This window comes from Pleurodeles waltl, chromosome 7, assembly GCF_031143425.1.
Source record: "Pleurodeles waltl isolate 20211129_DDA chromosome 7, aPleWal1.hap1.20221129, whole genome shotgun sequence".
Lineage (NCBI taxonomy): Eukaryota > Metazoa > Chordata > Amphibia > Caudata > Salamandridae > Pleurodeles > Pleurodeles waltl.
Window position 1 is genome coordinate 82,416,000 of NC_090446.1, and position 14,165 is coordinate 82,430,164.

Genomic DNA, 14,165 nt, shown 5'->3' on the forward strand with positions numbered 1-14,165 from the left:
GCAGGGCAGGTGAGGTCCAGCTGTATTCACAACAATCATTCTGTACATTATTGTGCCATGGGCTGACAGTTTCGGCTTCGCATCATTGACAGAAAAGGCCTTCAGATGGAAGTCTTACCTGCTTTATGTAAACCAAGGATCCCGACAACTCCTCAATGTGCGTCTTCTTATAGTGTTCAATGAGGTCGGCCAAAGAATCGAACTTCTCTTTTCCTCCCAGTGTATATTTTCCATTCTAGAGTATGAAGTAAGATAAGATCATAAAGGGACCAGACGTCAGTATCCTGAAAGTCCCACGATGTCTGCCTGGATTTTGTGGGACAGGTAAACTACAAAGGGAGACCTCGAGTCAATTTTTGGTTGAGACAAATTGAGACCTTGAGAGCTCTGGCCAGATGCACTGTGGGGTGGGGTGGGGGTCCTGCAAAGCAAAGTGCTGGAAACTGCAGTGCACATCAACTTTTATGTACAAAAGCTAATTTATGCCTAAAGTTGACATGAGTGCCGCGGAGCTCAATCCTCTGATAACAAGTGCCAGGAGGTGTAACTAGGAGGGAACAGTGCACACACCCATAGCAATCCACATCAAGCCGTAACTTGCATGACCTGCCTTTGCATAAAATCCTTGTGATAAATTAAACCAGGCACAAAGTTTAGGCAAGCATAATATTGCATTATATTCCCACGCTTAACATGTAATATCTGCAAACATTTCACATTTTACATGGCACCTCGAGTACAAATTGCATGAAAAATAATGCTGGCTCACTCAGGCTCCTCAACATTTTTTGGACTTGCCTAACTAGCTAGATGTGTGGCACTGCACACATTTTTAATGTATGCACAGATCATGCAGTGCTGTGCAGGAATGAGTACAACTGAGACTCCAAATGAAATCTTTGTGTCAAGAGATGCATGAATTTGCCAGTAACCAGACTGGCTCTGTGAGAAAGGGCAATCGAGCCAGGAACAATCTCGGTCTCAAACCTCTAGTCCACTTCCAACCACTCCAGTGTATGGACTATTGCCCATTCCCAACTCAAGAACATTCACGGAATACCCGCACAGAGGATTTCTCATAGACAGCAGGTCAGACTGCAAACAGGACTGGATGGGTCACCAAACTAATTTAACAGAATATAGTTTTAATGGTATTGCAGTGGAATAGCACCAACCAGAAAGGTTGAAGAATTAAAGAGTATAAAGTCTGATTAAATCCCTAATTAGATACCTATAAAATGTTATTTTTAATCCAAAGCATACCACCCCTAAATATTTGATCTGGGACCTATTACCTCACAGAGGATCTTGATGTGGGTAACTTTTTTCTTGGAGTCCTTCATCTCATCAGTCAGGACCGAAATGACAAAGTCGCCCGGCTTGCTGAGGCTCTCTCGAACCAGGAAGGTCCACGACTCTCCCTTTTGCACCAGAAGCTCCTCTGCTTTTGTGCCAGAGAGGTGCCCATGGTACCACCTGTAAGACAAGAAAATGTGGTTATTGAATAAACAGGGCTCACAGATGGGGCCCATTACCCAGCTCCATTTGTCCGTGCACGCCCTACGATCCCACCACCACAGTGGATAAATGCAGTTGTTGGAAGACTGCAATGAATTAATCATACACATTAATATTTACTAGTACCTTTCATTTGTTTTAGGAAAAAAAGAAGTCTACAAGCGAGCTCAAAATATTTAAATATGACTTTCCTTGTATGTGTGTGTAAGTAAAATATCTATACAAATCTATATGTCTAGCTATACACACATTCAAACACATGTGCATACATGCTTTTCACAGTTCTGCTTCATGGATGAGCCCAGTCTTTCCGAACCGGGGTCCACCGTGTGTCCCCCAACCTTAAACATCATTTCTAGAGGTGCCAAAGAGGATACAGAAAATGGTGCTGGGGACAGGTGGGGTCATATACATTCCACCTCCGCACAAGGGGGCAGTGGCATAATTACTTACAATAATTGCTTACATTGTTATGTTTTCTAAGATGTTAATTAAAGGAGAACTACTGCACCTAGGGGTCCTCATTAAGCAGATGGGTGAAGCACCCCTACTGTTTTTGCAGCTAGAAGCACAGATATTCAATACTCCTTACTGTCACTATTAATTTGTGCAGTGGTGTGAGGTAGTGTGCAATGCAACTGATTTTGGGGGGATAAGACTTATGTACGAGGCATGATGTGTAATCAAGATTAGGCAGCCTTAGTATTCGGCAGTGTCAGCATTCAGCAGCAGAGGCGCAAAGCTACTAAGAATGACTTTGGACCCCTGCACTTATGTTTTTTATTTATGTATTTATTTACAAATTGCCTAAAAAGATTCTGATTCAACAATCACACTTGCAACTGGCAGTTTAAGACCTGGTAACATGTAAAGAAACACAACCTATGGCTCTGGTTTGCCCATGTGGCTATCCGAGCAGGGAATATCGTGGACAGACCTTGGCCATGCAACCCGTAAAAACAAGCACTGGCAAACACAGTAAGTATGACGTTGTCTGAAAGCCATTTGACTTTGCCAATGCTTGCTTTGTTCAGTCATAGTTTTTGCAAAATGTTATTGTTAGAATTGGGGGAGCTGCTGGGCCCTCATCAAACAAACAAAAAAAAAACAATGACAAAGTAAAAATATTTTTTGGTTTAAAAAAGCACCCATTGCCCTAGTAGCCCCTGGCACAGGACGGATCTGCTTTATGGGTGGATGTGCTTCTTGTGGAAGGGCAGAATGCTGCCCCAGTGAAGTTAGCCAATTGCTGACGTAGGCTAACATTTTGCTCCATGCTGTAGTGTGCAGAAGAAAAAATAAATGACACAACAACAGATCAATAGATAATGAGGGCTGGTTGATAGCCCCAATAAGTATTTTATACATATAATTTAGCAAACTTCAAACAGTCTACAGGGAGTGCAGAATTATTAGGCAAATGAGTATTTTGACCACATCATCCTCTTTATGCATGTTGTCTTACTCCAAGCTGTATAGGCTCGAAAGCCTACTACCAATTAAGCATATTAGGTGATGTGCATCTCTGTAATGAGAAGGGGTGTGGTCTAATGACATCAACACCCTATATCAGGTGTGCATAATTATTAGGCAACTTCCTTTCCTTTGGCAAAATGGGTCAAAAGAAGGACTTGACAGGCTCCGAAAAGTCAAAAATAGTGAGATATCTTGCAGAGGGATGCAGCACTCTTAAAATTGCAAAGCTTCTGAAGCGTGATCATCGAACAATCAAGGGTTTCATTCAAAATAGTCAACAGGGTCGCAAGAAGCGTGTGGAAAAACCAAGGCGCAAAATAACTGCCCATGAACTGAGAAAAGTCAAGCGTGCAGCTGCCATGATGCCACTTGCCACCAGTTTGGCCATATTTCAGAGCTGCAACATCACTGGAGTGCCCAAAAGCACAAGGTGTGCAATACTCAGAGACATGGCCAAGGTAAGAAAGGCTGAAAGACGACCACCACTGAACAAGACACACAAGCTGAAACGTCAAGACTGGGCCAATAAATATCTCAAGACTGATTTTTCTAAGGTTTTATGGACTGATGAAATGAGAGTGAGTCTTGATGGGCCAGATGGATGGGCCCGTGGCTGGATTGGTAAAGGGCAGAGAGCTCCATTCTGACTCAGACGCCAGCAAGGTGGAGGTGGAGTACTGGTTTGGGCTGGTATCATCAAAGATGAGCTTGTGGGGCCTTTTCGGGTTGAGGATGGAGTCAAGCTCAACTCCCAGTCCTACTGCCAGTTCCTGGAAGACACCTTCTTCAAGCAGTGGTACAGGAAGAAGTCTGCATCCTTCAAGAAAAACATGATTTTCATGCAGGACAATGCTCCATCACACGCGTCCAAGTACTCCACAGCGTGGCTGGCAAGAAAGGGTATAAAAGAAGGAAATCTAATGACATGGCCTCCTTGTTCACCTGATCTGAACCCCATTGAGAACCTGTGGTCCATCATCAAATGTGAGATTTACAAGGAGGGAAAACAGTACACCTCTCTGAACAGTGTCTGGGAGGCTGTGGTTGCTGCTGCACGCAATGTTGATGGTGAACAGATCAAAACACTGACAGAATCCATGGATGGCAGGCTTTTGAGTGTCCTTGCAAAGAAAGGTGGCTATATTGGTCACTGATTTGTTTTTGTTTTGTTTTTGAATGTCAGAAATGTATATTTGTGAATGTTGAGATGTTATATTGGTTTCACTGGTAATAATAAATAATTGAAATGGGTATATATTTTTTTTTTGTTAAGTTGCCTAATAATTATGCACAGTAATAGTCACCTGCACACACAGATATACCCCTAACATAGCTAAAACTAAAAACAAACTAAAAACTACTTCCAAAAATATTCAGCTTTGATATTAATGAGTTTTTTGGGTTCATTGAGAACATGGTTGTTGTTCAATAATAAAATTAATCCTCAAAAATACAACTTGCCTAATAATTCTGCACTCCCTGTAGGAGAAAAGGGCAATGAAGTCTCCCACATAAACACTTTTGTACCACTGCTGTCTGCCTAGTAGTCCATCTACTACAAAGAAAAAAGGCACAAAATACCTGAAGCCGTAAAGCAAATAGGCAATTTATGTTTTCTGTCTATTAGTGAAAAAAGAAATGCAGCAGAAGGTTTGTGGGGTCTGACGGATAAGGGGGATAGGTACAAAACAATGATTGAACTGTTCGGCCAATAATTTTGTTCAGTGTTTATTGGGCAGAAATTGGTTGTGAGGCGAAAGTTTATAGTAGGACAGGGCAGTCAGGCCACAGCCTATAATATTAAAAAAGTGTAATTCATTCAATCACCACTCATAGGGCAAACTATAATAATACAGCAAAAATCAGGGTTCAGTCCGCTCCTCAGGCCCCACTGCCACTGCACGTGCTGCACCATTCATAGCAACGCGCCTGTGCTTCAGGAATATTCACCAACTTGGGAAGAAGTGGTCACAGCACCTCTGTTTTGCACTGGCCGATTTCCATATGGCTGGATCTTACCTGAGGTGGCATGGTGGGCAAAATAATGGCTAGTAATGTGGCCCAGAGTAATAACCAGTGGCTGAGATTACTTCAACATTCCAGGCACCACCTTTTGTATTCCCTTTCGACATGTACAATTTAACTTTTTTCTATGTACATCATTTCCTGTTGCTCAACATAGACTCTATATTGGGTATAAGGATCATTCCATATCTCACTTTGATTATGTGATACTTAATAGAGAAAACAACTAAAGACCTGAAATATATTGACCCACTTCCAATGTAATGAATAAAAGGTGTATATTTGCCACAAAAATAATTTCTTGTGCATTCCACCTCCACGTTACTTCACATATTTGAAAGAGAAGCTGACTTATTCCCCATCTCTACATAATATCTTGCTATAGTTTTTGTTAATGGCATTACAATGAATATATCACATTCTCTGTCGTCAACGTAGCAAAACTATTTATATTATCTGTTCTCTTCTTAAATCTAATAATTTATTTCCTGGTAGGACGTGGTTGCGACTCTTGCAAGATAAACAAGAAAATGTACCTTTGTGAGCTACTACAAATAACTAAACACATTCTCCTTTAATTACCATGCTTGTGGGTTCAAATTCCGTATAAAAAGTATGTGTTAAAGATTTTTAATAATTTTCAATAATTTTGAATAAATTGACAATTATTTCATATAATTTGGAAACATGTTTTGAGTATTTGATAGTATTCATTGAATAGGTTATTCTTTAAGTCCGATAGATTTCATTTAAATTCAACTTTCGTAACCATTGTACAGAATATCCTTAATTACTAAACATGTATGCAATTCTTTCAACTCTCAAATATTGACTGAATGGTAAATACGTCACTAATGATTTCCTATGAAAACCTGTTGATAAAAAAGATTATAGTCCATAGGGCTAACAAACAGAACTATTTCTAAATGTTTAATAATATAAGGTACTTTGATATCCAAATAATAATTGACAGTTTCCAAATTTACAGTGTACAACTTATTATAAAGTGTCCTGATTGCAACTATTACCTAAAGCTTTTCAAAGATTAATGATCTTGCTCCAAATACTAAACACGTCATCTATGAAACATCAATGTATTTTTTAGTTTTCATTTCATAAAAGTTGTTAATTTTCAAATGAATTTATGAATACGTTAGCAAGGGTGGCAGCCACATTGCTATCCATGAGCACCTCAATGGGTTGTAGATAATATTTAGGTTCCTATCTGAAATACTTATGGTGTAACTTCAAAGGAAATAGCCTTAATACAAATGTGTGATTAGCTCAATTTAAGGCATGTTGCTGACATGTTGCTGCCATTGCTCACATTCTTTCCTCCTGTGGTATGCTCCAACAAATCTTTTATCACTGCATGTCAACAGAAAAGTCCTTTATCTTCCTCTCCTTCTAAGGACTTTAACTTCAATAAAAAAAAATCTGTCATTTCTTTTATTACTATCAGTATAGAACATTGTAGTGGATGTTGACAAATGCATATTTGACATTTGGAACAAACACTGATTTGGTCCCAAGTAGAATTCTAGAGATTTGTCTGCATTTTGGAAATATATATAATAATGAAACATTCGGCAAGTCACTGGTTAAATGTTCTATAGCACTTTTCTTAATCTATACTGCTTCTCCAGCTCCACGCGATAAATGATAACTGTTGTAATTCAAAGATCGGGCCGCATTCACCTTGTAATTCCACTTATGAATCACTTGGAGAATTTCAGTAATCTGTGCACTGTATCATTGTGCATCCATAACAACTATCGAATGAACCTTATCCACCGGTTTTATTGTCAACATTTTATCTTTGTATGTTCTTCTACTCACTCCTTTCATTATTCAAAAATGTTTCTTGGTCTATAATAAAATCTATTCATCTCTTGGTTGATATTTATTAATAATTCGAATATATCTAACATTGAATGTGATAATAAAAAATTAAAAGTAGCCTTTGGTCTCAGTGTCTGTGTACTTACTTTCGTTTAATTAAACTCTCTATTTAAAGCAGATGTGCCTGTGTCTCAAGGCTGATGTGTATTTGAATATTGCTTATTTTGCCACCAGCTTTTATCTGGATTGCAAATGTGCTGTACATTTACATAAAAGCACAATCATTGTGCTCTCCAATCAACCATTCAGTCAAATCATCTAATGTTCTATTTTACAGACACTTCTAAATCCCCAATAGTATTTATGTTTAAAAAGCAGTCTGCGTCACTATTAGAAAATAATAACTTAGATACTGCTATGTTTCTTTATCCTTTCCCATTGAGGCAAAAAGCCAAGATGGCAAGCCCTCTAAATATGACTAGGCTTTAATATTTGCATTAACAAAAGGTTGTAATAATCAACAACTGCTTTGATAGACAGCAGAAGGATGAAAGTTTCGGTTAGCCAGAACTAGTACTATTTCAGTTTATTTTTATTGTTTTATTTGAGCCAAAAAAGGTGCACAAATATTACAAATGCCCTCAAATTAATGCAGAAGTAACAATAGTACACAATTAAACAAGGACTGGATGAACTGCCCTGCAGGACAACACATAGACGTCTGTAGCAGGAGATTGTACTACTCTTTCAATCATTCATGTAAATGGGGTCCCCGTGATTAGACGGGGGTGGCATGGCCTGTCCCTGGTGCTAGTGGTTGGCTGTTCTGCAGAGCAGGTCGTCACATGATGGAAAAAGATTTCTGCGCGCTGTTTCAAAACACCGACAAGATCTCACCACATTTTCCAACCACAACGAGGAAGTGGTACCTCAGACAAGGACGTTCTAGCTATTAATACCATTTGAAACTAGGGCGGGTGATTAAGATAGTGCTGGGTGTTAGGAAGTGGAGAAAGGGCGGTGAGGGCGGTAGAGGGTAGCGGGCTAGCAAACGCGGGTGAGAGCATCAGGGGGTCGAATGTGGCGGGCCAGAGAGAAGGGGATGTATGGAAGAGTAGGAGGGCACACAGGAAGGTGCTTTTGAGGGAAAATGGAGGTAATGAGTGCTTACTTTAATGCCGTCACATACTTCAGAGGATTCACACTCATTCCCAGCATAAGGCCTAGAACTCAGTGGACGGGTTACTCCATCACAACGGTGACGGACATCCTGTCCACCAAAATCCAAATCCACTAGATAGAACGAGATCTAGATTTCTAAGGTTTCAAGTTCTAAATCTGGGCCAATGTTGTCCTCAGACATTACCAAAGTCTCACTCCTTCCCTACTGTTTGCTTCACACACAGAGAGGTCTCACTTATGCTCCAAATTGCTGCCTGCACGCATCTCACTTATTCACTTCATCTCTAGCATCACAAACCTCAATGATATCTTTCAATTTTCCGACATTGTTGCCCTCACACACTCTGAGGCCTCACATGTCCCTCACATGGATGATGTCACATATTATGGTGAACTTTCACTCATTCTCCAAATAACTGGTCTCACACCCTCGAGGGTATTCTCCCTTATCGCATCAAGGTGGCTGTGGTTCAGTTCTGGGAACAGCTTGTGACCTGAAACCCCCATTCCCAGCTCTGGCTGCAGTTTAGACATGGTCATGGTGGCGGTGGGTTACAGAAGCCGAACACACACCAAAGCTTTGGAATTCTGCAGGGGGTACACAGAGCTGGTAGAGGGTTCAGGTATTGTAACACAGAAAGCCTTCCCATCGGTAAGTCTGCCAAAGAATGTCTGCCCTTCAGTGGCATGGATTGCATGCCCATCAGAAACTTACCACATGTTGGCTGCCCATCAGTATTGCTCGAAAATCGGTAACTACGCCTCAGACGACCTGATCATCAGTAACTCTGCCACCAAATGCCTGCCCTTCGGTAACTGTGCCAAGAATGACTGCCCACCAGTAATGACTGCCTGTCAGTGCGCCACAAAATGCGTACCCATCAGTTAGTGCACCCAGATTAACTGCCCATCATTTACTCCTCCTAGGTTGCCTATCCATCAGTAATTGTGACAAGGGATGTCAGCCCATCTGTAACACTGCCACAAAATGCCAGCCCATCAATAACTGTGTCACATGTTACCTGCCCACCAGTAACTAAGCCACAGAATGCCAGTCCATCTGTGAGTGGGCCACAGAATGCAGTCTCGTCCATAGCCATAACACATAACGCGTGCCAATGCTCATAAGCATATGGCCATGGAATACCGTTCTATCAGTAACTGTACCGTGCAATGACTGCACATGAGTAACTGGGCCACAGAGTACCTGCACATCAAAAACCATGCCACAGAAAGGCTAAGTGACTGTACCAAAGAAGACCTGTTCATCAGTAACAGTGCACCAGAATACATTGCCTATCAGTGACTGTGCCACAAATAGCTGCTTATCAGTTACTGTTCCACAGAATGCTTGCCCAGCAATAACTGTGTTGTACGATACCCGCCCACCCATAGCTGTGCCATGGAATGCTTTCCCATCAGTAACCCTGTCACAGAACGTGTGCCCATCAGCGACTGTGCCACGAAATGCCTGCCCATCAACAGCGGTGCAACAGACGCCTGTTTGTTAGTGCCCACTGATAACTGGCCATAGAATGCTTGGCCTCCCAGTACCTGCACCACAAGATGAGTGCCCACAAATAACTGTGCCATCATATGCCTGCCCATCGGTTTCCTTGCCACAGTATGCCTGCACTTTGGTAACTCTGCTACCAAATGCCTGCCCATTGACTACAGTGCCACAGAAATCCTGCCCATGAATCCCTGTGCCACTGACTGTCTGGCCAATTGTCTCTGTGCCACAGAATACATGAGTAGAAGGCACTGTGATATAATACCAGACCATCACTCCCTTGCCAGTTCCAGCGAGCGGTGGAGGCCACATAAGGCCACATATGCTTTTACGCAGATCAGGTGCGACGCTTAAGTGCTTTGCATTTCCACAGCAAGTCCTTCATTTTCTGCGAAAAAATAACTCATCTGCCCTTGGTTATTCAGTGTCACATTAGCACAGATAGTGCATAATTGTCTTAGTTTTCAAAAGGGACCTGAAATGTCTACAAAGGTTGCCACAGAAGAGAGGGACAGTGACCCTTACGTGATGCTCATGATATAAGGTCACAAATCAAACAAATTAGGAACAGCAGAAATAGGTGAAATTAGATATTAATGTATTTATTGCAGGCAAACCAGGCCAAAGAGTTGGCAATAGAGGGTGTACTTAGGGGTCCATCACCCCAATATATCACCAGACCACTGCATCCACTCTGCTGCATCAGGGGGTCACAAGATTCTGGTACGTTAGGTGGGTGTAAGGGGTATTTAATGTACGTAGAAAGTAAATTCAATTAATAAGTAAATGAATGTAAAACCGAGCGATTGTAAAGCGTCTCCCTCATTCCCCAAAGCTCTTAACGTGGGACACAGGTTCAACATGACAATAAGACTAACAGGCCGGGCTCAGCACACCTTCTAGACAGTATGAGGGTGGCACAAAGCTGCCTGGAATGTGTTCTTAATATGACACAGGTGCCATATGACAATAATGAGGGCATTCCGGGCACAGCACCTTTTAAATGGAATGAGGGTGACACAAGTCTAGACGAAAGGTGTTTTTGGTCTAAGATCCAGATCCATCAGGACAATAAAGATGGAGGGCGAGGCCCAGAACCCTTCTCTGCAGCATGAGTGGGACATCCGACTGCCCAGAGATGTTCTCAGTGGAAGACAAGGGTACCACAGGACAATACGAATGACAGTCCTGGCCCAGCTCCCTTCTTTGGTATGAAGGTGAAACCTGACAGGTCGAAAGGTGCTCTTGATGTAAGACACACGGTCGCCATCCAATGCTTAATTTGTGCTGGTCCTTTCCGGTGCACAGCACCGGCACTTAATTGTCAACACCGGCACTTACAACAGACTGCCACATGGTAGTGCTGCCTGTTTAATTTAGAAATAAGAGCAACAACAGTACTTATTCAATTCAATATACATTAAAAGGGACCCAAGCTATTTCTATAGTGTTGGGCACCTAGAATAGTCTGAATTGTCAGACTTGTAGGAGTATGATAGTTAGTAATTGTGTTGTTACTTTCATTGTTGACAGGGCAAATGGATTTTGCGAATTGCAATGACCTCCTGACAAGGGCCCTGGCACATTTTATTTTAACAAATTAGGCACTGACGCGGTCACTTTTAGGAAAACCACGTCAAGACACTTTCTTGTGATGGCTGCCCTTCGATGCTGGTCAGGAATTGGCCCTCCGAGCGTGGTAGGCATCACGGCGGGTTCAAACACTTCTTATCAGGGATGCTGTGCACAGCTATGACTGGACACAAGTCTAGCACAGTCACTCAATACAATCACAGGTCAACAGTGGTTCTGGTGATGTTCAATTTTAGGGAAACCACAAATGCTGGCTCGTATTTTTGTGGTTCTGTGCTCCTTGCACGCAGAGACATCAGTATAGTTTCAGTTCTGTGCCAAGTTGCGTGGGACAGACTTTCTTCACACAAGTACACTCCCATAGGAAGAGTATCAGCCTTTTGGTTCATTTACTTCTTGGTTCGGAATTAACCTTTGCTATTAAAGACCTCGGTGTCAGATGAACCGAAATACAATATTGTTGTGTAATGGACGTAATTCAATGTGTGCGGCTTAACCGCGTCAGACACGATGTCTGCACACACCAGTGCCAGGTGTTCTGTCCAAAGTTTGTGGTGACCTTGAGAAAAATATTGGAGCAGCACCTTCCCCTGCATCTCGAGCTCAGGACCTATATATGCACCATAAAGGTCTCCAGCGGGCACGTTTTTTATGGCGTCAGTAAGACAGCAGGGGTTAAAAGTAAAATAAATAAACAAACTAAATTTCACAAAAATATTCACAAATCTTATTTGAGGAGCTGCTGCGAACCAAAACCATTTCTTGAAACAACTGCCTTTTGCTCTATATAAAAATAATACATACCTATATTTTAATTTTGTGGTTTATTTACAGATTAATATAAACGTACATAAAACATTGTTATAACACGTTTGTTCCATAACATTTGTTTGTAAAGCACGTGTTTACATTTTGGAATAACAGATGTTTATTGTTACCCAACTCAACAGTATTCATTTTTATCAACCACGGAACAGTAAAAGGCTGAGTGAACCTGCCAGGATTTGAACCTGCGACCATAAGGTCAAACCAGGGGCGGTTCCTATGCAATGGCGAAGGAGAGTCTCCCCCTTGGCTAAGCCAGGAGCTTTCAGATAAAATATTTGCTCAGCCTGCTGCATGTAAAGGGAGGGGTGGGGCTGGGCCACAGGAGGTGGGAGGGTGGAGAAGGAGAGAGTGCACCTAAATGTGCATATGTTTGGCCGCCTGTCTTAGGCCGGCCAAAAACACATGCACACTTAGGTTTCTCCAGCCCACCTGTGTTGAAGAGCCGGGCTGGAGAAACTGCACAGACCCCAGGGTTGTGTCTGAGCGGCAGTCCAAGCCACTCAGACCAACCCTGACGCTGCTTTCATGCTAGGTTTAGCATGAAAGCAGCGCCAGGATTGTTGGGGAGCCTGTGTTGGTGTACCAGTGAATGCTGGGACACCAGAAGAGGACTGAGGCGGAAGGAGATGGCAGCGACGGGAAGAGGTAAGATTTCTTTTTTTTTATTATTTTCTATTCCACCCCCACATCCCCCCACCATCATCCCCTCTCCTGCCAGCCCCTCCCATTGAGATTTGTAGCTGGTGCCGCTGGGTCAAACACTGATTTCTCGACTGGATGCAATGGTGCACAGAACTACTAGGCTTGTAATACAATATGATAATTGCAGCCAAATAAAATAAAACTGGTTAATGCACAATGCACTGTAGACATGACTGACAAAACAGCAGACCCTCCAGACAGACTCATTTAACTGCTGCTGAATAAAATACCGAGCTGCTCGAAGAGGTATGAAATAACTACTGCATGGGCTGTTCCAAACTGTGAATGACACTTCTTAAAACAACCTATCAGTCGGGGCTCGCTGTAGGAAAGTACCATCTTGCCTGGCATGTTACCCCCATATTTCACTGTATATATGTTGTTTTAGTTGTATGTGTCACTGGGACCCTGCCAGCCAGGGCCCCAGTGCTCATAAGTGTGTCCTGTATGTGTTACCTGTGTGATGACTAACTGTCTCACTGAGGCTCTGCTAACCAGAACCTCAGTGGTTATGCTCTCTCATTTCTTTCCAAATTGTCACTAACAGGCTAGTGACCAATTTCACCAATTTACATTGGCATACTGGAACACCCTTATAATTCCCTAGTATATGGTACTGAGGTACCCAGGGTATTGGGGTTCCAGGAGATCCCTATGGGCTGCAGCATTTCTTTTGCCACCGATAGGGAGCTCTGGCAATTCTTACACAGGCCTGCCACTTCAACCTGAGTGAAATAACGTCCACGTTATTTCACAGTCATTTACCACTGCACTTAAGTAACTTATAAGTCACCTATATGTCTAACCTTTACCTGGTAACGGTTGGGTGCTAAGTTACTTAGTGTGTGGGCACCCTGACACTAGCCAAGGTGCCCCCACATTGTTCAGGGCAAATTCCCCGGACTTTGTGAGTGCGGGGACACCATTACACGTGTGCACTATACATATGTCACGACATATGTATAGCGTCACAATGGTAACTCCGAACATGGCCATGTAACATATCTAAGATCATGGAATTGTCGCCCCAATGCCATTCTGGCATTGGGGAGATAATTCCATGATCCCCTGAGTCTCTAGCACAGACCCGGGTACTGCCAAACTACCTTTCCCGGGGTTTCACTGCAGCTGCTGCCAACCCCTCAGACAGGTTTCTGCCCTCCTGGGGTCCAGCCAGGCTTGGCCCAGGAAGGCAGAACAAAGGACTTCCTCAGAGAGAGGGTGTTACACCCTCTCCCTTTGGAAAAAGGTGTCAGGGCTGGGGAGGAGTAGCCTCCCCCAGCCTCTTGAAATGCTTTGATGGGCACAGATGGTGCCCATCTCTGCATAAGCCAATCTACACCGGTTCAGGGATCCCACAGCCCTGCTCTGGCGCGAAACTGGACAAAGGAAAGGGGAGTGAACACTCCCCTGACCTGCACCTCCCCTGGGAGGTGCCCAGAGCTCCTCCAGTGTGCTCCAGACCTCTGCCATCTTGGAAACAGAG

General features: G+C 42.8%; 1 protein-coding gene across 7 annotated transcripts in view; it reads right to left on the reverse strand.

The window, feature by feature from the left end:
• The window catches only part of PTPN6 (protein tyrosine phosphatase non-receptor type 6), a 191,984-nt gene that overhangs the window by 80,590 nt on the left and 97,229 nt on the right, over positions 1-14,165 (reverse strand). For all 7 annotated transcript variants that reach the window (XM_069243049.1, XM_069243042.1, XM_069243048.1 and 4 more), the window contains 2 exons: positions 1,296-1,476; positions 119-235 (listed from right to left, as the gene is read on the reverse strand). In XM_069243049.1, coding sequence (XP_069099150.1) covers positions 119-235; positions 1,296-1,476 — 298 coding nt within the window. The remainder of the gene's footprint in view (positions 1-118; positions 236-1,295; positions 1,477-14,165) is intronic.